This window comes from Spermophilus citellus (genome assembly GCF_964194105.1).
Source record: "Spermophilus citellus genome assembly, chromosome: 18".
Lineage (NCBI taxonomy): Eukaryota > Metazoa > Chordata > Mammalia > Rodentia > Sciuridae > Spermophilus > Spermophilus citellus.
Genome location: NC_138200.1, coordinates 11,523,327 through 11,547,155, shown reverse-complemented (window position 1 = coordinate 11,547,155; position 23,829 = coordinate 11,523,327). Strand labels below are relative to the sequence as shown.

At 37.2% G+C, this 23,829-nt stretch overlaps 1 protein-coding gene across 4 annotated transcripts; it reads left to right on the top strand.

Moving 5' to 3' along the window:
* Positions 1-23,464, top strand: ZNF283 (zinc finger protein 283). 4 transcript variants are annotated; one of them, XR_014019811.1, is made up of 7 exons: positions 1-292; positions 2,450-2,549; positions 6,996-7,082; positions 7,814-7,940; positions 13,624-16,687; positions 18,110-18,181; positions 21,446-23,464. XR_014019811.1 is itself a non-coding variant. In XM_081275586.1 (5 exons), the coding sequence occupies exons 3-5, from the start codon at positions 7,074-7,076 to the stop codon at positions 15,327-15,329; spliced, it is 1,842 nt and encodes a 613-aa protein (XP_081131712.1). In that variant the 5' UTR covers positions 1-292; positions 2,450-2,549; positions 6,996-7,073; the 3' UTR covers positions 15,330-17,821. The 4 variants fall into 4 exon arrangements, 1 of the variants encoding a protein (XP_081131712.1); XR_014019812.1 differs by lacking the exon at positions 21,446-23,464 and having other exon boundaries at positions 1-246; positions 18,110-19,375; XR_014019813.1 differs by lacking the exon at positions 21,446-23,464 and having other exon boundaries at positions 18,110-19,375.
* Positions 23,465-23,829: the final 365 nt, after the last annotated feature.

The window sequence follows — 23,829 nt, the reverse complement described above, 5'->3', positions numbered from 1 at the left end:
TCGGTCTCAGGGTCCCTTTCCAGTGTCCACAAGGTTCTCGGACTCTGCGTGCTGAGTCGGTCGCGTCCGAGGAAGTAAATCAGCGCCGGGTGACTGGGAGGGCTCAGCGAGCTGTGGCGGAGTCGGATCAGAACTGGCAGCGAGGATGCGGGTGACACCCGGGAGTTGCTGGAAGTAAAAAGGCCGGGACAGCTTGTCGTGTCCAGAGCCTCAAGCCTGCGTGCACGCGAGCAGCTGAGCTGGATGGTGTGTGACATACGGCGTGACAGGGCTGAGAGGTGACTCCGTGACGGTGAGTGCGACGGGGTGTGATCTTATTCGAAGGTCTGGTTTACTTTGGCCACGTGGTCTAGGTTATCATTAGGCTGTCTTTGAGCCTTTTACAGATAAATGACCACAAGAAAGTCTGAGTCCTTGAAAAGATTTCAGAAAAGAAGAATGAGACTTAGTTCTGCAGGTGACCACATGACAGGTTCCTGGAAAGATAGGATAGGGAAGTCCTGGAGGTAGGATCCTAAAAGAGGTGCCTCCAGGAGCTCTTTAGGTGCCAGCTACATGTATCAGAGCTGCTTGCAAGCAGACTTCTATCCTGAGAATTGCTGTCAACTCAGAGATAAGACTCCAGTCTCCCTTTTAATTGTGTGGACGAAGGCAGATGTGGCTCTAGAAGTTGTTTTGCTTTTATTTTTTCTTTTTCAGTTTGTGCTTGGAGAAATGCTAGCGTCTTATTATGATTCCTGATTTGTGACCAGTGTTGCCAGGTTCCTAAAAAGTACTGGAGGAGGAAGAAAGAATTTTTTGCATATTTAGAAATCAAGATTCAGGTGGATTTGCATTTTCTTTTCTTTTTCATATTATTACTTTTGCTTGATTAAAAGAACATTTACTGGGCTGGGGATGTGGCTCAAGCGGTAGCGCGCGGCCAGGGTTCGATCCTCAGCACCACATACAAACAAAGATGTTGTGTCTGCCGAAAACTAAAAAATAAATATTAAAAAAAATTCTCTGTCTCTCTCTCACTCTTAAAAAAAAAAAAAAAAAAGAACATTTACTTTACTTAGCTGGAAATATCTTGACTAGTATTGTTAGTCTGTGTCTCCCTTCTGGTCAGTTACCCATCATGTGCATACACACAGTCCCCTGATCTTTAGCCATCTGTTCAACTCTTTTAGTGAATTTTAACATTATAGAAATATACCTCCTGGAGATTCATGTTAGAGCTTCATTTTAGAATATGATTAGTTGATGAGATTAGTATTTGAATGGTACTGTGTACAAACTTAAAAAAAATCTTTTCCACAGTTATGATTTAAGGTAAGGCAAAGTAGGAGGGTTTTAAAGGAAGACAAGATTTCAGCCAATAAGTGACAATATTATCTGTTTTTAGGAGTACAAACATGAAATTGAGCTTTGAGTATAGGGATTTATGGTTTGCACCAACAAGGGTAGGGACTTTCAAATAATCTGTAAGTAAAACTCTGTAATGTTGTCAAACATGAGTTGTTTCAGGTTCAGCTTTTGTGATTTGTGAGAGACATACTGTGTTTGGGTAAGAGTAAGGATATGGATCCAGACTATCTGCAGTCAAATCCTGGCTTTGCCTGTTGTTAGCTGCATGGACTTCTGGACAATTGAGTCAGCTCTTATCTATTCACCTGTTTGGAGCATTTCTTGGAGCCCAGTTGACTGTGACTGACACATCTACAAAATTCAGACAAAATAATATCTACTATATGAGTTTACTGAATATTGAAAGTTATGATTCTAGATCATTCTCCATCAACTTGTTATAGATCAGGAACAACAGAAATATGAAGTTGATCATGATGAGTGCTTGCAAGTTAAAAAAGTTACCAGACGCTCAAATGCTCTGAGACAGGAAATCTTACACTGAGGGTTTCTTATTCCATTGATAAGGTTCCTGGTGACCATAAACCTTTCAAAATTAAGACCAATTTTTTCTAAATATTTGTAAATGTATTTTTTTAAGTGGTAAAACATGTCTATAATTTCACGAGACTGTCAAATGTGCAAAAATATCTGCATTGGTCTGGAACAAAGACTCTGAGAGCTAAGAAGGACCATTCATAAAATTTGTGTCCTTTGATATGGAAATAGTTAAGTAAATTGCAGTATATCTGGTGATAAAATATTATGTACCTAGCAAAAATTATGTTTATAAATAATCAGTAAGAAGGAAAAATATAAATGATATAATATTAAGTAATCATTATAATCATGAATAAAAGTACTCAAGAATATAAGTTATATTTGAACTTATATGAATGATTTCACTAAATCAGGGTTTTAAAAGACTATCTTTAATCTACTATATCCAAAAGTTATTTTAATTGGTAATCCAGTGAAAGTCAGAGGTATAGTCATATTTATTGAGCATCTATTGTGTACCAAATACTGCTTTGTTTATGTGCATATATTTTTTACACAGACTTTGAAGGTGGCTTACCTACTTCATGTTGATTGAAGAATTTTGACAGTGAACATATCATTGTATTGATGAGGGACAGCTACAGGACGCTCAAGAGCTGGTAGGTATAATTTGTTTCATTGATTTTCAGTGTTAGTGATGTTTTAGTTCCTTTAATGACTGAGTATACTTATTCTGTCATTCAGTTTATTACATTTGGAAATGTCTTTATGTTTCTCGTTATGGATTAATGAAAAAAATCAATAATCAAGGAGATAGAGTGAGAAAGAAGTTAAAATTATGTCTCTGGAGTTAATCATTCTTAATATTTTATTGTATTTTTATTCAAATCTTTTTTTCCTATGAGCTTATGTCTGGTTTTGTTTAAGCAGAATAAAATCACAGTAATTGGTGAATAAATGAGTTGAAGGCTCTTTATATATTAGTTTAAAAAAGAAATCTAGCCCAGATGTGGGTTTTATCTTAACTATATAATAAAGAGAAAGAGAGGGACGGGGGAGGAGGCATCAGTGATTTCTTTCTTATTTGAAAACCTTCAGGTACTTACAACACTTAGGATTATAGAAATACCATTTAAAAATTACCAGGCTCCTGAGTGTCTCCATGTGGTTTGGTATTTATGTTTGGTCATTTCAGTGTAGCCTTATATTATGGAGTCAGCTTCCTTCAGAACAGGCATTCCATTGAGAGCCCCTTAATGGGAATACTAGATAGAAGACGTGATTATCTTTAATCTACTGCATTGTTTATTAAAAAGTAATAATACACCAGGCAGAGTGGTGCATACCTGTAATCCCAGCAGCTCGGGAGGCTGAGACATGAGGATCATGAGTTCAAAGCCAGCCTCAGCAAAAAGCGAGGCACAAAGCAACTCAGTGAATCCCTGTCTCTAAATAAAATACAAAACAGGGATGGGGTTGTGGCTCAGTGGTCAAGTGTCCCTGAGTTCAATCCCTGGTACCTCCCACCCTTCAAAAAACTAATAATTTGGGCTGAGGTTGTGGCTCAGTGGTAGAGTGCTTGCTTAGCATGTGCAGGATGCTGGGTTCGATCCTCGCACCACATTAAAATAAAATAAAAAAGTATTGTGTCCAACTACAACTAAAACAATATATATATATTTTTAAAAAGTAATAATTATGTGAAGAAGAAAAAATTAGTTACCAAGGCAACACAGATGTTTGGGAATTATTTTAAGTGTTACTTCCACATAAAATAGCAATAATCTCCAATATTAAGTTATTTTACAAAATATGTTTTACTAAAAAATTTTCAAGGATAGATAGTAATAACAGAAGGTAAGGTAAGAAGGACACAGTTGTAAATATTCAAGTAAACCCAAATGTGCATGGTAGAACAAGATTGAACCTTTGGTTAAGTTTTTACTTGACAACTAATCAGGTCATATTTTATTTTATTTTATTGTGATGCTGGGAATTGAACCTAGGAGTAGGAGCACATGCTAGGCAAGTGCTCTATCACTGAGCCACATTCCCAGCCCCCAGGTTGTATTTCATGAGCCAGCTTTTTGATCTTCTGGGAGGAAGGTATATTTCCTGAGAACTTGTTTTGCTCCTATTATTATTGAGGAAGAATAGTGGGCTCAAGGCTGACCTTTAAAATTTTTTTTTTAATATATATTTATTTATTTATTTATTTTAGTTTTCGGCGGACACAACATCTTTGTTTTTTTGTATGTGGTGCTGAGGATCGAACCCGGGCCACACGCATGCCAGGCAAGCGCGCTACCACTTGAGCCACATCCCCAGCCCTAAAATTTTAATAAGCATTACAAAAAAAGCAGACCTGAGAAGCACACATTTTTACCGTGAGGAAAATGGAAATAGTGGTCTAAGTTTCTTTTTTATTATAATGGGATAAGGGCTAGTAATATCTCTCATCTTTAATAATAATGGCTAAAGCTTATATTTAAGCAATTATTGTATGCAATTCAGAATTTTGTATGGATTTTATGACTTAATCTTCAATGCGGCTATCTGTGGTAGACACCGTTCTCATCCCTCATTTATTGATGAGGAAACAGAGGTACATTGATAATTGGAAATTGGTAACCATCAAGCTCAGATTCATATTCTGAGAGTCTGACACCAGAGCCTTTATCTTCTTTTCAACATATATATGTGACCAACATTATGCTACAAAGTGGTCTACCTCAATAAGGAATTGGTCATGCATGTCTTTCTTCATCAATTAATATTAGCCAGTATTATAATAACTAATGAGAGTATAAGGGGTCATAGTTATTAAACCTTCAGCCTACTATTAAGATAGCTTCTAATTCTTGGGTTTCTGAAACTATTTTTGGTTGAATGACTTTGTATATATATATATCTTGAGTACTTCACTGGCTATTTCTTACAGTTACATTTGTAGAAGTGGAATTGTGGGTAAAAATTTGTCCCAATACAAGACCCTGTGATAGTAATACTTGGGAGCATAACATGCTTAGAATAAGTGTAAGACAGCTACCAACAAAGGCCAATAGCCGTACAGGTGATCTGCCTTAGGAACTCACCAGAAGGTAACTGTAGGTAACACTGTTAGATCATAACCAACTTTATGGAGGCAAACAGAATTTTTCTGTAAGTCTTATACTTTTTTAATTTTTAGTCTACTGATGGTAGTTGCAAATTGAATCTACTAGGATCAACTAATTTAGCATTTACTAGAGACTGTCATGTCTAAGATAGGTTCAGATGTATAAACTGGTCTGTCAAGAAGACACAAAAGGAAACGGGATCAAGATCTTATCATTTGGGCTGGGGATGTGGCTCAAGCGGTAGCGTGCTGGCCTGGCATGTGTGCGGCCCGGGTTCGATCCTCAGCACCACATACAAACAAAGATGTTGTGTCTGCCGAAAACTACAAAATAAATATTAAAAAATTCTCTCTCTCATCTCATCTCTCTCTCTCTTTAAAAAATAAGATCTTATCATTACATCTGTAACATTGCTTGGGGATCAGAAAATCAAAGATTGAATGATTTATCTCATATGTGGAAGCTAGAGAATGGGGTGGGGAGTGGGAATAAAAAAGGGGCTCTCATGCAAAGAGAAGGGTGACCAATAGAGTAGAGGAAGGGGATAGAGAGGGAGGGAGGAGGAGAGGGTGTGGGGATGCACTGGGGAACTAAATCTATCAAATTATGCTATGTCCATGTACAAATATATTACAATGAATCCAGTTTATATATATAGTGATAATGTACTAATGAAAATAATAACAATAATCATAGAAGGAGATCAGTGGAGTAGAACAAGTGGGTCAGGGAGAGGCAGGAGAGGAGGGGAAGGGAAGGTACTAGGGAGGGAGATTGAGCAAATTATGTCATGTGCCTGTATCATGAATACTGTGGCATCATGAATCCCACTATTACGTGTAACTATAATGCATCAGTAAAATATAATAATTGTACATATTTTAAAAATATATATATATATTTATTTTTTAGTTGTAGGTAAACATAATGTGTTTATTTTACTTTATGTGGTGCTGAGGATTGAACCCAGGGCCTTGCACATGCTAAACAAGTGCTCTACTGCAGAGCCACAGACCCTAATAATTGTACATATTAACCATGTGATGTTTCAATACATGTACACATTGTGCAATGTTTAAAGCCAGATTAAACATACCTATTTTTGCGAAAAAGTGCAAATCTTTTCATGTTAGTGCCCTAGTTAAAAACAGCAACAACAAACCTTATTTGACCTCCCATTGTCTCTAGGGCAAACCTTTTTTTTTTTCTTTAATCGAAGGACATAGTTTATTAGATGAAAAAGATTGCTTGGAGAATTCAGCCACTTTTCTAGGCAGAACATGGGTATATGTGTAAATCACGGAGTTAATACAGTACATGACCAGGGTTACAACAATTAAGCATAAGATCTAAACAAAAAGAATCTCATGATGACTATGAAAACATTATTAATATATAGATGTGTAACTTTCCAAATTGTTTTCATTTATTGACAATTTATTGTCTTTCTCTATTGGTATATGTTTGTATTGTATAAATGTAATCATACTGTATATCCTATAACCTGTTTTTTCTATTGACAGTCTATCTTGATTAGATAATTTATCAGTTTCATATCATGAATGTTCTGGTATGCATCAAAAAGTCAACTTTTTGGCTCCTGAACAATTCCTTGTCCTCGCTGTCTAGCTCCTGAGTCTTGACTAACTTTTTTTAGTCCTGAGCCCGTGAAGAAGGTTCTAGTTTGTATCACGAGGCCCCTTCTCAGCCTGGAGGGGTGGGAATGGTGGAAGGAAGATCTGCTCTGGGCAGGACTGAGTAGTCTAATCACAGGTCCAGATTAGCGTCCCTAGAACCAGGTGCTGCCGGAAACCTTCCTGCTGAGGAGCCTTGGGGGCTCTTTGGGACCAGAGTTTAGGTTCCATAAATAGCATGTGGCGTGTGGAGTAGAAGTAGTCATGAAGGAGATTAAAGCTTATGGCAGCTTACGTCAGGATGGGCTCAACTTAGGGACAGCTGGTCTAACTCTTCCTTTTACTTCCCCAGTTGTGGCTTTTCTGGATCCTGGGCTTCACCAATAGAGGAATCAATGGATCATTAATTAGCTCTCACAATTCTAAAACCATGACTGATGTAAGTTGGTATTTTTCTCTTCTTGAAATATTCTGATTTTTTTTTGTCACATGAATTTTTTTCCCTTGGTTACCCTAAAGCTTTCTACCTAACAGAACTCCAACCCTGAACCCACTTCTCAACCAGTCAAGATGGTGCTAAATAGCCCAGTGTCCGCCCTGAGTGCCTCTCCCTTTTCCAATTAGTGTCTTATTCTTTGAATCTAATATTCAACATTTCCTGTGTGCTCAGTCATACATCTTAGATGTAATCTAACAGGATGATTTACTTGAGACTTGACAATAATTCTTAACTTAGTGGAAATCACTTTTCTAATACAGAGATTTAGAATACATTTGTGAGTATGCTTGAAAATTTTTGTGAATTTTTTTTCATATTCCTTAAAAGGAAAAGATGGCTAGCACTTCACATTTATAAGGAATTTATAGGTTGTATGTACATGTGTACACACACACTTTTTATTTAATAGAGGAGAAACTGTGATTATTTATATATTTCCAGATAGATCTAGATAGCTGAGTTATTTTACTACATCCAGGAAGTTTTTTTCTTCCTGCTATAAGAGGATCATTCTAGAATATTGACGTTCTGCTTTGGTTGCCCTGGTTTTCTTATTTTTCCCTAGCTCTATCAAAGGCTTCCAGACTTACTTGATTGATATATTTTCCCTTTCTTCACAGTTTATTCTTTATACCCTCATTTTCTAAGTAATACGTGGGTTTTGGTTTTAGGAATTGGTGACGTTCAGGGATGTGGCCATCGACTTCTCTCAGGAGGAGTGGGAGTACCTGGACCCGGCTCAGAGGGACTTGTACATGGATGTGATGTTGGAGAACTATAGGAACTGGGTGTCGCTGGGTAAGGTCAACTGCCTGAAATAATTTAGAATCTCTTCTCTGCAACATCACCTTTCTCCACAGGACATTATAGAGCTATCTTCAAAGAACACAGATGAATTCCAAGAATGTTTCAATACTTTGTTGGGTTAGAGATAGGTTCATTAAGCACCTTGATTTTTCCCATCCCGCAGTGAGCTTCACAACTTCCTTTGGCCTTCCCTGCAGTTGCCTCTCTTCTTCAATGACCAAGGGGCTTAGTTTGCATTGGAGGACATTCATTCCATACACCATGGTCAGAGAAACCAGGTCACATGCTGTATTTACTTCCAGACTCTCTGTAGATGTGGTCCTCGCTCCTCAAAGTGTGGTTCTTTTGTTTGAGGAACCATAAGAAAGCCAGAACAAAGTGAGTGAAGGAGAGAGGACCAAGAAATTCGTAAGGGAGATCAGTAGGATAGGGAGATGTGTTGGATTTTTGTGAGAATTATAGATGGTTTTCTGAGTGCTTCGATGTCATGGTTTGGTTGATGGGCATTAAGTTTTATCTTTTTGTTGTGAACTCCTACGCAAATAGCATCAGCTTCTGGTGCTGGTCAGAATGTAGCATGTCAGGTCCTAACCCTGACCTGCCAACAGAATCTGCCTTTACATGAGATCTGCCCAGTTATCCTCACACATTCAGGTGTGAAGTGCTGCTCTTGGTTATTTTCTGACCCACATGCAAGGAAAACAGCTAGAAAGAGAGACCTGATATACTCTGACTTTTGAGAGCCTCTGCACATTATTTAGGGGCAGATTCAATGAATAGAATTCATTTAATAGTAAACACATTACTTACAAAAGATTTGAAGTTCAAAGTTCAAACCTATGAACTTTGCGTTGAACATTTTGTTAAATCCTAAAAATGTCTCATGAGATGTGTTGGTTTTCCTCTTAGCAAAATAACAATAATCATGTGCTAATATTAATAGCACTATGCTTTACTATATACCAGGCTCTGTTCTAAGCAGTATAAATACATTATTTAACCCTTATAACAGCTTCAGGTACCATCTGTCCCCATTTTTGGTTGAGAATACAGAGGCACATACATTTGAAATGACTTGCCAAGGGCACAGAGGTGGTAGAAGTCAGTGGCAGGAATCGAACCTAGGAAGTCTGGTTCTAAGGTATATGTTCTCAACCACTGTCTATTTTCTCTAGAGGCAGAGCCTTGAATGAGTCTAAAACATGGTCATTTTCTCTTCTCTGAAGGACTTACCGGTATTGTGTTTTACCAATATTGTAAACTTCACTAAATTTTTTGAGCTAAGAAAATATCTACACCATTAGGCATTTATTTTCTTGCAAGCAGACACTCCGTTCCTAAGGCAAATATGACTACATTTATTAGAGAAAGGGAAGAGCCCTGGATGGTGTGAGAGGGAGGAAAAGCAGGTGGAACCAGGAGAGGCAAGGCAGGGCAGAGGCAGGGAACATCCTCTCAGGTCACAGAGAAGAAGGAGCACCTGGGATGGGGCTTGGGAAGTTCCCTGTGAAGGACCAAGACCCATGGAGTGAAGACCTGAGACTTGGGATGAAACAGAAATCTCAGTTTGAGCTACCAAAGGAATGTCACTTCTTTTTTCTCTTTCCACTGTAGAACCCAGGGCCTTGCACATGCTGGGTTAGAGATGGGCTTTAAAATTATTTAATTAAAGTAAATATGTAGATTCGCTGGGCAAGTGTTATTCCACTTAGCTGCACCCCCAGCCTAGAATATCATCTTCATCCCATTTACCTGTTTTTTTGTTTTTTTTCATATTTCCTGCCTATTTCGATGAGGAAAGTATTCTATTTATACTGGTGCAACCATTTTACCTGTATGTTGAATTTAGTTGTGCATCTAAGTGAGAAATGAAGATATGTATTCATTTATAAATTCTGCAAATATCGTATTGAGTACCCACTCTTAGCCAGGCATTGCATGGGACGCTATCAATACAGTTATGAACAGGATTGAGAACTTGCCCACTTTCATGCCATTTACCTTATAGTGAGTGGGGCAGGAACACAAATAAGTAAGCAACTAAATAAATACTATTCTGTAATTAGTCATGTTATTGAGGAAAGGTAAACAGTATAAAGGAATAGAAAGCAATGGGGATAATTTTGATAAGATGTTCAGGGAAAGCTTTTTTGAACAGAGACACAGTCTGGACTAGTAAAATATTCTGTCCTATCCTGTTCAAAAATAGCTTAGATGTGTGGTAGAAGGTAGCCAAAAACATGAAAATCAGTGTCTTGAAATCTAAAGTATACACAGAGGTGTGGCAAAGTTAAGTTTTTATTTTCTACATATACTGAAGAAAAGAACAGGAATTTCTTCTTACAGAGAGGGACAGTTTATCCCAAGGTCGTTTTCATTTTGCTCTTAGTTCTTTTGTGTCATTTCATGCTTTTGTTACTCTTTTCGTACATGATGACATGGCATTTCTGATGCATTTAACCACACTAATATTGTCATAACATGCTGAATGACAATACTTACTTTTCCATCTTAAAATACAGTTGGCAGGGGCTGGGGTTGTGGCTCAGTGGTGGAGCGCTTGCCTCGAACATGTGAGGCACTGGGTTTGATCCTCAGCACCACGTAAAAATAAAAACAAATAAAATGAAAGTATTGTGTTCATCTACAACTAAAACTATTTTTAAAAATACAGTTAGCATATTAGTGTTTTGTAAGATGATGTGTGGCATCATTGATCTTCACCATTGATGTTGATGTTTGAGTTTAGTTGAGTGAAAATGTGTTTTAAAATAGTCAAGAAATAAGTAAACTTAACTGAACTATAACTTAAAAGTATTTGCTCTGTTTTATGAATAGCTTCTTAGGAAATAATTATGTCCAAAAATTATTTACTGTCAAGATCATTGTCACTGAGTGTGTTAGAGAACTTATAATTTATTTATTTATTTAGTTAGTTAGTTAGTTAGTTAGTTTGTTTTTGGTGCCAGGGAGTGAACCCAGGGGTGCTTAACCACTGAACCACATCCCAGCCCTTTTTGTTGTTTGAGACAGGGTCTCACTAAGTTACCCAGGGCCTTGCTAAGTTAATGAGGTCGGTTTTGAACTTGTCATATTTAGGCTTCAGCCTCCTGAGCTGCTGGAATAAAAAGCATGTACCACCAGGCTTGGCTTTAAAATTATTTAATTAAAGTAAATATGTAGATTTGCATAATTTGCAGCATTATCTGACATTATCAGAATCAATCCTTTCATGCAAATCTGGCTTAATTTAAATAAATATAAATTTAATTGAGCATGCATTTTTGTCATTGTAAATATTTATGAAAACAACATTAGCTTCATCTCAGAGTTTGGCAAAGAATGGTTCTGGAAGCCCAAACCACCTGTTTTTGTAATTCAAGGGGAATTGGGATATGCCATGCCTATTTATGTTTATATAACATCTGTGGCTGCTTTCTTGGTAAGAGGGTAGAGTTGAGTAGTTGGGACTGTATGGTCTTTTATAGAAAAAGTCTGCCAAACTCTACTTATCTAATGAGTACAACATATATAGAAAAATCTACATAGCACATAAACTTTTGAAGTTGTTTTACAAACTTTGTAAACCTAATAGCAGTGCTTTTCGTTTTATCTTATAAACAGAACTATTACTTTAACTGGGAATCAAACTCTTTTTCCTTAGATATAGCTCTAGCAAGCACCAAAGATTTTCTTGAAGATCTATAACACTTTAAACACTGGGAGTCGATTTTTTCTGTCTTAAAAAATTGTTTCAAGTTGGGCCATGGCTCCAGCACCTGGTCCAAAAAGAGGGCCTAGGACACATCTCTGTCCCTTCTACTACCCTGTGCTCCCTGCCATTCCTCTGTTATCTGCACAGCTGCAGGCACCACTGGGGACTACATAGGTAAAGTCTCGGCATGTAAAGGCACAGATGTGGACACCTCCCACCAGACTGACTAGGAAGAGGCCAACAGCACCTGTTATATCTGGCTTTTCCCCAAGGCCATTATATCGACAGTAGGGGACTGGGAAGGGCAGACGTGAACCCTGGGAACACTCTAGTGCACTGGGGAGAAAGAAGGGCTCAAGCTTGAGGCCCAAATCTTTTGTGTCCCTTTGTCTTTCTCAGTCTCCGTTGTGTCTAGGAGATGGTGAACTGGTTGGGTTCCAGTGGATCCCAGCCAGATTACCTGAGGATTGTCTTCCCACCCACCTTCCATCATGACTGGGTTCTGATGATTGCCCTACCTGAGGGTTCACAATCCCAGTTTTGCAGAATGAAAATCAATAATATTGATGCAATGGCAATAAATAAATTTTTTAAATTAAAAATAAATAAAATAAAATAATTGTTGAATTATATTTTTTCAAAGTTTATTTAAGCACTTGTTGGTCTCTATAAATGTAGCTCCTTAGATTTTAAAAATTTTCTCCTTTGTATTCTAGAGGCTATATGGAATTGAAGAAGCATGTTAAAATTTAAAATCTGCTAAAAATGGCTACTGTAGTTCTAAATTATCCTGAATGAAAGGCTGCCACTTTGTTGGATATGCCTGGGAATTAAGAAAAATAGTGCATGTACATATAAAATGCTGAATGCCCTAAAGTTGTCGTTTTGTGCTTGCAGATATTTCATTTAAATCAGAGCATATACAAACGCATTATTTCTATGCTTTGAGGAGATACCAGTGATGTAAAGACTGATGAAGAGGCCTGGGGTTGTGGCTCAGTGGTAGAGCACTTGCCTAGCATGTGCGAGGCCCTGGGTTCGATCCTCAGCATCACATAAAAATAAATAAATAAAATAAACAAACAAATAAATAAATGGTATTGTGTCCATCTACCAAAAAAAGAAAAAAAAAAAGACCAATGAAGAACATTTTGCCAACTATATGGTCAGGGCAGTCTAGCAGTGTGGTAAATCACTAGATTGTGATCTTGCCATGGAATAGGGTGGGGCTCAAATTTTGATTACCTGTGGGATTCATTACAAAATTACAGACACCAAAATCCACAGTCAATGACTCAAGCCAAGTATAAGGTATAGAAAGTGACAATGATTTCCTGTGAATCAGCTACACTGGGCTCTATGACCCAGTATGCATATAAGCCAATTAGAAAATAGAGATCATTCCTTATCTCCTAATACATTCCACACAAATAATCAAACAGTATATCAGGTTTGGAAATTCAGACAACAAACTCTGGAGTGAATAAAGTCTTTCAGGACATTTTGGCAAGAGGAAAACAAAACAATCTAGATGTTACAGAAAACTTTGACCAGGTTATACAAACATAATCAGCTGAAGTTCCTAATAGTAAGAATTTGATAACCATTAAGATTCGTGCCTAGCAAGGGATATTGGATAACCACACCCAGGAACATAAGGGCTTGACTGATGGAAGCTCACATTTTGGTTTAAGAGACTATCTGCATGGCTTCTCAATGTGATCTCTGAATTCTCCCCAAAACTATCAGATCATTAAGATCATAAGAGCTGAAAAATAAAAGTAATTTGTTTAAAAGGGGATAACTTTGATGCTCAGGAGTAAGTTCATTAAGTCTCCTAATCCAGTTTACTTACGGTAAGTATTATCTTAAATCCCTCCCAAACCCCCTTCTGCACTATAGAAGTTTTTGTTTTTCTGGTAAAGGAAATAAGGAAATGTGTTTTTTTTTTCCTTTCAGATTTGGACTCAATATATGAGACCAAAAGTATATTTTCAAAAAAGGACATTTTTGAAATAAAATTTTCCCGCTGGGATACAAAGGAAGAAAGTAAAACCCTGGGCCTTGAGGCATCCATTTTCAGAAATAATTGGAAGTGCAAAAACAAATTTGAAGGACTACAGAAACATCAAGAGGGATACTTAGGTCAAATGATTATCAGCTATGAAAAAATACCCACATACAGAAAAAATAAATCTCTTATTCAACAGGAAAGAATTCATGATAGAGAGAAACCATGTGTTTGTAAGGAATGTGGAAAGACTTGTAGTTATGGCTCAAAACTTGTTCAACATGAGAGAACTCATATAACTGAAAAACGCTTTGAATGTAAAAAATGCGGGAAAAACTTTTTTAGTGCCTATCAACTGAGTGTGCATCAGAGATTTCATACTGGTGAGAAACCCTATGAATGTAAAGAATGTGGCAAGACCTTCAGTTGGGGATCCAGCCTTGTTAAACATGAGAGAATCCATACTGGGGAGAAGCCCTATGAATGTAAAGAGTGTGGGAAAGCCTTCAGTCGTGGTTATCACCTTACTCAACATCAGAAAATTCATATTGGTGTGAAGTCTTATGAATGTAAGGAGTGTGGGAAGGCGTTTTTTTGGGGTTCAAGCCTTGCTAAACATGAGATAATTCATACAGGTGAGAAACCTTATAAATGTAAAGAATGTGGGAAGGCCTTCAGCCGTGGCTATCAACTAACTCAGCATCAGAAAATCCATACTGGTAAGAAACCTTATGAATGCAAGGTTTGTGGAAAGGCTTTTTGTTGGGGTTATCAGCTCACTCGACATCAAATATTTCACACTGGTAAGAAACCCTACCAATGTAATGAATGTGGCAAGACCTTTAATTGTGGATCAAGTCTTGTTCAACATGAGAGAATCCATACAGGTGAGAAGCCTTATGAATGCAAAGAATGTGGGAAAGCCTTCAGTCGTGGTTATCGTCTTACTCAACATCAGAAGATCCATACTGGTGAGAAACCTTTCAAATGTAAGGAATGTGGAAAGGCCTTTAGTTGGGGTTCAAGTCTTGTTAAACATGAGAGAGTCCATACTGGTGAGAAATCCTATGTATGTAGAGAATGTGGGAAAGCCTTTGGTAGCAGGTATCAGCTTACTCAACATCAGATATTTCATACTGGCAAGAATCCCTACCACTGTAAGGAATGTGGGAAGACCTTTAACTGTGGATCAAGTCTTGTTCAACATGAGAGAATTCATACTGGTGAGAAGCCTTATCAGTGCAAAGAATGTGGGAAAGCCTTCAGTCGTGGCTATCATCTTACTCAACATCAGAGGATCCATACTGGTGAGAAACCTTTTGAATGTAAGGAATGTGGAAAGGCCTTTAGCTGGGGTTCAAGTCTTGTTAAACATGAGAGAGTCCATACTGGTGAGAAATCCTATGAATGTAAAAAATGTGGGAAAGCCTTTGGTAGTGGCTATCAACTTCATGTTCATGAACAATTTCATTCCAGTGAGAAACTTTATCAACATGAGGAATTTGGGGAGACCTTTACTCATAGCGCAAACTTGGATCAACTTGAGAGAACTCATGGTAACAACAAACCCTGTAGATATAAAGATGTGGAGAGGCCTTTATATGGACAACTCACTCAGACAAGAAAATTGATACTGGAGAAACCTTGTAATTGAAAAGATATGAGAGAACTTGTTAAACATGTTCAAGTCTTGTTAAACATGAGAGAGTCCATACTGGTGAGAAATCCTATGTATGTAGAGAATGTGGGAAAGCCTTTGGTAGCGGATATCGGCTTACTCAACATCAGATATTTCATACTGGACAGCTTAACATGAGCAGAAAGCTTATTCTAAAGAAACCATATGAATGTATGCCAGGCAATGGTGGCACATGCCTGTAATCCCAACTACTCAGGAGGCTGAGGCAGGAGGAACTCAAATTGAAGGCCAGCCTGGGTACTTTGGTAAGACCCTACCTCAAACTAAAAAATAAAAAGGACTGGGGTTGTAGCTCAATGGTAGAGCACCCCTGGGTTCATTCAATTTTTTGAATGATATAGCAGGAAAAAAGAAAAAGAAGCTCTGTGAATGTAAGGAATATGCAAAAGCTTTTCCTTATGTGTATAGACATTTTACTTGTCATCAGCAGATACATACTAGTGAGAAATATTTTGAATATAAAGAATATGAGAAGACATTTAGATTTTTGTGTGATCTTAATGAACATCAATTTATACTGATGTGAAACCATTTCCATGTATGATGTGAAGATCTTTATTCATGGCACAAAGTCTAGTCAACATCAGAGTTAAACAAGTTAGAAGCCGGATGAGGTGGTGCATGCCTGTAATCCTAGTGGCCTGGGAGGCTGAGGCAGAAGGATCACAAGTTCAAAGCCAGCCTCAGCAAAAGCAAGCCACTCAAGTGAGACCCTGTCTCTAAATACAAAATATGGGGATGTGGCTCAGTGGTCAAGTGCCCCTGAGTTCAATTCCAGGTACAAAAAAAAAAAAAAAAAAAAGTTAGAAATACTTTAAAATGGTAAGGAATCTGGGAAGGATCTGAATTTAATTCAGTTCTTGCTTTCAGAGAATTCATACTGCTATGAAATATACTGTATGACTGTAAGGAATGTGGGAAGGCATACAGACATGGTTAATATTATAGAATACATCAGAAACTTCATCCAAATGAGAAACTCTTTGAATTAAAACTGTAGGAAGGGTATCACTTGTTCATTCACCACCTGGTATTCTACACATCTGCAATTTCAATCATTACATTTGACACAAAGTAAAAACTTGAGTGTTATAATAGGATCCATCCTTCCCGATCAGTTAGTCTACCCCCACCCACGCCATCCCCAAGGTACATATTTGTGTTAACCAGAAGATGTGGAGATGGTGTCTTATTATAGCACTGAAAGGATGTCTCAAGAATGCTAATACTTGACAAAGAAGGGATTCGTTCACTAAAGAGGCTTATGAAGTAGCATCTACAAAAACTCTTCAGGAAAAATTTAAAAAGAACTGGTGAGTATTCTGGTGAAGAAAATTGTTCAAGGTTTTTTTTTTTTTTTTAGTTTTTAGGTGGACATAATATCTTTGTTTTATTTTTATGTGGTGCTGAGAATCGAACCCAGTGCCTCACGCATGCCAGGCGAGCACGCTACCACTTGAGCTACATCCGCAGCCCCTCAAGTTTGTTTAAACTGGTGTATACCAAACTTGACCATGGAAATACTGATTCTTATTAACTACATCAGGAAATGCTATCAGAACCAAAATAGGCTCTTAAAGTTAGAAATTTCAGCCACCAAGTCTAGATGTTAGCTTTGATGGACTGGCATCCTCATGCTTTCAAAATGGCTGCCTTCTGCTAATGTTTTCTCTTATTTGTGAATAAAAATGTTTCTTACAGGGGCTGGGGTTGTGGCTCAGCGGTAGAGTGTGCTTGCCTAGCACGTGTGAGGCCCTGGGTTCGATCCTCAGCACCACATAAAAATAAATAAAACAAAGGTATTGTGTCCAATTACAACTAAAAAATAGTTAAAAAGAAATGTTTCTTACATCTAGGTAGGATTGGCTCCTGAGTTTTATCAAAAGCCATTTCATCTCTTCCTACACTTGTGTAATATTTGTTAATCTGATAAGTTATAATGACGTTATTTAACTCTTTCCTCATTCCTGCATATACCCAGATTAGTCATTGTATATTATTCTGATGCATTACTTGATTTCATTTGCTTCTATTATTTAGGATTTTGTATCTCACAAGTGAGGTTGCATTAATGGTTTTCATTTTTGTTGCCTTTTTTTTGTTTAGTTTGGAATTGCAGTTACCTGTTCTTTAAATTATATGATCATTGGGTTGTTTTCCTTTGAAAAAGAGAGTCTTAATCTCTTGTCTAGTTTCATTTGTTGCCTTTTTTTTTGTCCTTTTGTTTTTGAGTATCCAACACAATTCCTTGTTGGAGGCTTCCTAGAGATGTAGTACCAGCTAAGACCCACACAAAAGAAGCATCCTGATATGGCCTCTCATGGAAAAATCCTTCATTATATGATCTTGAGAATACTAGATTGGGAATTCAGAGCTCCTTATGGATCTGTTATGATCACCCTTGCATGTGTTCTTTGGAGCACATAAAGAAACATTTATATATATATATATATATATATATATATATATATATATACATATATGTATATATATATATATATATTAGATGTTGAGAGACCTTTATTTTGTTCATTTATTTATATGTGGTGTTGAGAATTGAGCCCAGTGCCTCATGCATCCTAGGCAAGTGATCTACCACTGAGCCACAACTCCAGCCCAAGGAAACATTTCTTGCTATGAAGATTGGGAGTGGAATTTCTGGGATTGGGTTGTGAATATCCCTGTGTTGAACTTTAATAGCTGAATCCTACTAAAGTTTAAATCCTTCTAAACAGATTTCCAAACAAATGTGCTGACTGACACACTGTGACCAGCACTGTGTGAATATTCTTCTTTTGTCACATCTGGTGAGTACTTGACATCATCAATTTAAAGAAAATATTTTTTTTTGCTATATATTCTGGTTGGAATATATAGTGGAATCTCATAGTGAAAACTGGTTTAAATTTGTATTTTTCTGATTTTTCATTGGATATTCTACTATTCTTGCAATCTTTCTCCATTCTTTGCTCTAGCATTATCTAGTATCATGCAACATCTGTAAAATCTGTAGAACTACACTTAACATTTAGGTCTTGTGTGTGTGTGTGTGTGTGTGTGTGTGTGTGTGTGTGTGTGTGTTTTTTCATCTCCTATTAGTGAATTGGTTTTGATTGCTGTGGTAGAATCAGCCTTATATTTCCATCTCTATCTCCCAGTATGAACTACGACCCTATTTGTTTGAGTTAGTTAGGATACACTCAGTAGAAATTAAAATATCAGTGATAGAGCAATGAGAAAGTACCTTAAATCATATAACAAGTTTTTAGAAGGTCATTGAGCTCCAGAGATTTTTTTGGTTTGTAGCAAGTTTAAAGTCAGCCTTAGCAACTTAGTGAGGACCTAAGCAACTTAGTCAGACCTTGTCTCAAAAAAAAAAAAAAAGAAAGAAAGAAAGAAAGAAAGAAAGAAATTAAAAATCTGCTCACCTCCACCCTTCAGTCTGGACTCACTGTCTGACCAGCTGAGGCAAACCTGACCTTCACCAACCAGGGCTGTCTTTTGCTCTTAGCTTAATGGGACCTCTGCTTTCCCATTTGCTAGGAGAAAGTGATTAATTTAAGAAAAAGCCCAGCTCTTGTAGTAAACACCTGATGTCTAAGTGATACAACATGGACCAATAGATTCTATCATCTGCCAGGAATTGTTTTGAGAACTGAGTATACAGTAGGAGTATATTTTAATTTGGGGCCATAATGTCTCTGTTGTGACTATACAACTCTGTGGTTACAGCATGAAAGAAGCCATAGATAATATATAAATGAGAGAGAATGGCTGTGTTTCAGTGAGACTTTATGGGTAAAGATATTTGAATCTCGTAATTTCCAACTGTCACAATATGTCATTTGTCTTTTGATTTTTTTCAACCATTTAGGAGGCGAAACTATTTTTAATAACTTATTGTCCGAAGCATTCAAAAACAGGAAGTGGGCTGAGTTTGGTACCATGGGTCTTACTTTTCTAACTCCTGGTATGGAAGATAACCAGAGTCAAAAATTCTTGCTGTAGGGCTGGGGATGTGGCTCAAGCGGTAGCGCGCTCGCCTGGCATGCGTGCGGCCCGGGTTCGATCCTCAGCACCACATACCAACAAAGATGTTGTGTCCGCCGAGAACTAAAAAATAAATATTAAAAATAAAAAAAAATTTCTCTCTCTCTCTCTCTCTCTCTCTCTCTCTCTAAAAAAAAAAAAAAAAAAAAAAAATTCTTGCTGTAATGGATATTTTATTTGACAGATACGGAATAGAATAATCCAAGTATAAATAAAACTAAAAATCAAACATTGTGGAAAATGATCACATGAAAAAGGAAAGCCTGTTTTGAGATGGGTAATCATGGTTTAAATAAGCAAGGGAAATGAAAAATTAAGCTGAAATTTGCAGAATGAGAATTAACATGTAAGGCAAGGAGCAGAAAAGAATTCCTGAGAAAAGGCTTAGACTGAGAGGAACTGAGAGCTCAGAGGTACTGGAGTATTTTTTCTGGGTAGGTACCTCATGTCTCTGTGGAGAAAGTTAGTTCTGATCATTTTGAATGAAACCTCTCTCCAAGTCCACTCAGGCAGTTCCTGTGGGCCACTTAGAGCAGACAGCATATACACTGTGGCATGTGGAGGCCTGTATGACCATTTCCTTCTTTTCCTCTTATATCAGTCTGGGTTCTCCCAATAAACAGAAAGTAATGTGATATAATTGGCTCACATGATTGTGAAGACTGAGACTTGTCTGAGATCCTCCTGCCTCAGCCTCCTTCATCTCTGGGATTAGAGGCATGCACCACCACATCCATCTTTTTATAACATTCCCATTTATTAGTCATAAGCTCAGGTATGTTTTCATGTTCACCTTCATAATTTTTTCTTAAATTTCCACCTACATCCTTTGCTCATTAGTTTCACAGTTGTGTATCCATCTACATATATTCTCAGATAAATTTGTCAGTTATTTATGATTTCTATTTGGATGTCAGGTACTCACTTTAAAGATTAAAATCATTTTTCATTTGTTTTTATCCTTTGGCACTGCATAATTCCTTCGTTATTTTTGTTGAGATAGAACATGTAACATAATATTTACCATTCCAACCATTTTAAGTGTATAATTGACACTAAATATTCACATTGTTGTGCAGCCACCAATACTGTCCATGCCAGAACTTTCTTATCATCCCAAATTGAAACTATTAATAATCCCCTCTCACCCTCTCCTCCACCTCAATCTCCTGTTATTCTTTCTGAGTAAAAATTTGATTTTTCTAGGTAGCTCATATTAGTGGAGTCATACAGTATTTATCAATTTGTGTCTGGGTTACTTCACTGAGCATAGTGTTTTCATGGTTTATCTATGTTATACCATATATCAAATTTTGTTCATTTTTAAAAGGCCAAATAACATTCTGTTGTATGTACATACCATATTTTGTTTATCCACTCACTTATAGGTACTTGGGTTATTTAATGCTGCTATAAACATTGTGTACAATTATCTGATTCCAATTCTTTTAAAAAATTGTTTTATTTATTTTATATAGGGGATTGAATGCAGGAGCGTTCATAACCAAAATAAGGCTTTAAAGTTAGAAATTTCAGCCACCAAGTCTAGATGTTAGCTTTGATAGAATGGCATCCTCATGCTTTCAAAATGGTTGTCTTCTGCTAATGTTTTGTTTTTTTTTTTTAATTTGTGAATAAAAATGTTTCTTACAGGGGCTGGGGTTGTGGCTCAGCGGTAGAGTGTGCTTGCCTAGCACGTGTGAGGCCCTGGGTTTGATCCTCAGCACCACATAAAAATAAATAAGTAAAACAAAGACACAACATCTTTGTTTTATTTATTTATTTTTAATATTTACTTTTTAGTTGTAGTTGGACACAATACCTTTATACTTATTTATTTATATGTGGTGCTGAGGATCAAACCCAGGGCCTCCCACGTGCAAGGCAATGCTCTACCTCTGAGCCACAACCCCAGCCCCTCCAACCCTTTTTATTTATTTAGAGACAGGGTCTCACTAATTTGCTTAGGATCTCACTAGATTACTGAGGCTGGCTCTGAACTTTCGATCCTTCTACCTCAGTTTTCCAAGTTGCTGGGATTACAGGCGTGAACCACTGCACACAGCCCAATTCCAATACTTTTTGGTATGTATGTAAAAGCAGAATTGATGGATCATAAGGTAATTCTATGTTTACATTTCTGAGGAACCAATTATTATTTTCTACAGGAACTGCATCTTTTTAGTTATGCACCAGCAATATGTAACGGTTGCAATTTTTCCATATCACCTCCAATATTTGTTGTATTCCTTTTGTATTTTTAAGAAATAACCATCCTACTCTATATTATTTTTCCCCCCAGTACTGGGGATTGAATCCAGGGACACTCTACCACTAAGTGACATCCCCACTCTTTTAAAAAATTTTTTTTGAGATAGGATTTCACTAAGTTGCTAAGGTTGGCCTCAAGCCTTCTGGGATTACAGGTGTGTGCCAGCACAGAGCCAGCTCACTATTTTTCATTTGTATTTCCTTAATGATTGATTTTGAGCACTTTTTCAGTGTGCTCACTGGTCACCTGTATAACTTCTTTGGAGAAATCCAATGCTGGATTTTTTAAAAAAATATTTATTTTTTAGTTGTGGCTGGATACGGTGCCTTTATTTTACTTATTTGTATGTGGTGCTGAGGATCGAACTCAGGGCCTCGCACATGCTAGGCGAGTGCTCTACTGCTGAGCCCCAGCCCCAGCCCCTATTTGCTGGATTTTTTTGAGGTATTTTTGTTATTGTTGTTGAGCTGTAAGAGTTCTTTACATATTTTGGATATTAACTCCTTGTCAGATATAAAAATTTCAAATATTGCTTCTATCATTTAGTTTGCCTTTTCACAATGTTTATCATATTTTTTTGTTATACAGGTTTTAAATTTCGATGAAATATATTTTTTCTTTTGTTGATTCATTTTGTGACATGCCAAGAAATCAATGTCAAATCCAATGTAATGAAGCTTTCCATGTTTCCTTCTAAGAGTTTTGTAATTTTAGTTCTTACATTTAGCTCTTTGATCCATTTGAAATTAAATTTTACACATTGTGTTTGGTAGGTAATCCAGTTTCCTCCTTTCTGCCAGGTTTGCAAAAAAAAAAACAAAACTTGTGAAACCTGTGCCTGGTCTAGGGGATGGAACAGAGAGCACTTGTCATGTTAATCTCCAAGCCCCCCTGCCCCTCCCCCAGTATAAAGTTCAAAGAATTTCCAAAATTCTTGCTCAGAAGAATTCTTGGGCGTGAGCCACCTGTGAACCCTGCAGTCAATAAACCTGCTTCTTGAAAGTACCTCTGGTACCCAGCCTCTTCTGTCCTACTTCATTACAGGACATTATGGAGTTACTGTTAATTGTTTTAGGTGTCAATAGTTTAGTGGTCAGACAGCAAATTATCTAGAATCCTAGGACTTGTATGTTGGTTTTTTGCTTTATTGTGCAGTGCTGGGCCTCATATCCTGGGTCTCACACATACTAGGCAAGCTCTACCACTGATTACACTCCCAACTCCATATGTCATCTTTTTAGAGGTGAAGTGATACCCAAAACATTCACTTAAAAAATAGCAAAACAATATGTGTAATATACAGAATAGGATATGTATGTTGTTATTGTTTACATAGGGGGTGACCCCCTCCCCAAAGCTCCTGTGTTAATGTAGAACAATCAGAGATAATTATGAGAGCTATAACCTAACCAGTCCATCCTAGTTTGAATGGACTAAATGGGTGGTAACTGTAGGCAGGAGGGATACAGTTAGAAGAAGTGGGTCAGTGGGGGTGTGCCCAGGAAGGGCTGCCTTCCCTGTGGCCTGCTCTCCTCTCTGCTTCCCGGTCATGATGAATGAGCAGGACTCCTCCACCATGCCTTCTGCCATGTTTTTGCTTTACCTTGGGCTTACAGCAATGGCGTTAGCCCACTGCAGACCAAACCTCTGAACCTTGAATCAGAATAAACTTTTCTTCTTTAAGTTTTCCTTGTCAGGTATTTTGGTCACAGTGACAAAAACCTGATTACACATATGCCTATGAATACAAACAAGAGACATGCACATCCATATGAAAGACATATTAGGTATACTGCCACTAGGTGGAGAGGAAACAACCTTCATCACCCACTGAAAAGCTACCTCTTCTATAAATATTTAAGTCTAAAACTTGCATAAAATTGGAAAAAACTTTTCCAACTCAATATGTGTTTTTTGGTCACCCAACTGTTCATTTTTTATTTCTTCATATTGTAGCAATATGACTTGCATTTTATCTGCTACAGAATTTATTACAAAAAAATTTCTTCAAATCACCCTCTGATTTTTCACCAGTTATACTCTCAAGATTTAATAAAGACAGGATATTCCTTTGGGCATTCTTTAAGTGGATAAATTCAAAATAAGATTTCTTATATAACACATTCTCAAGGA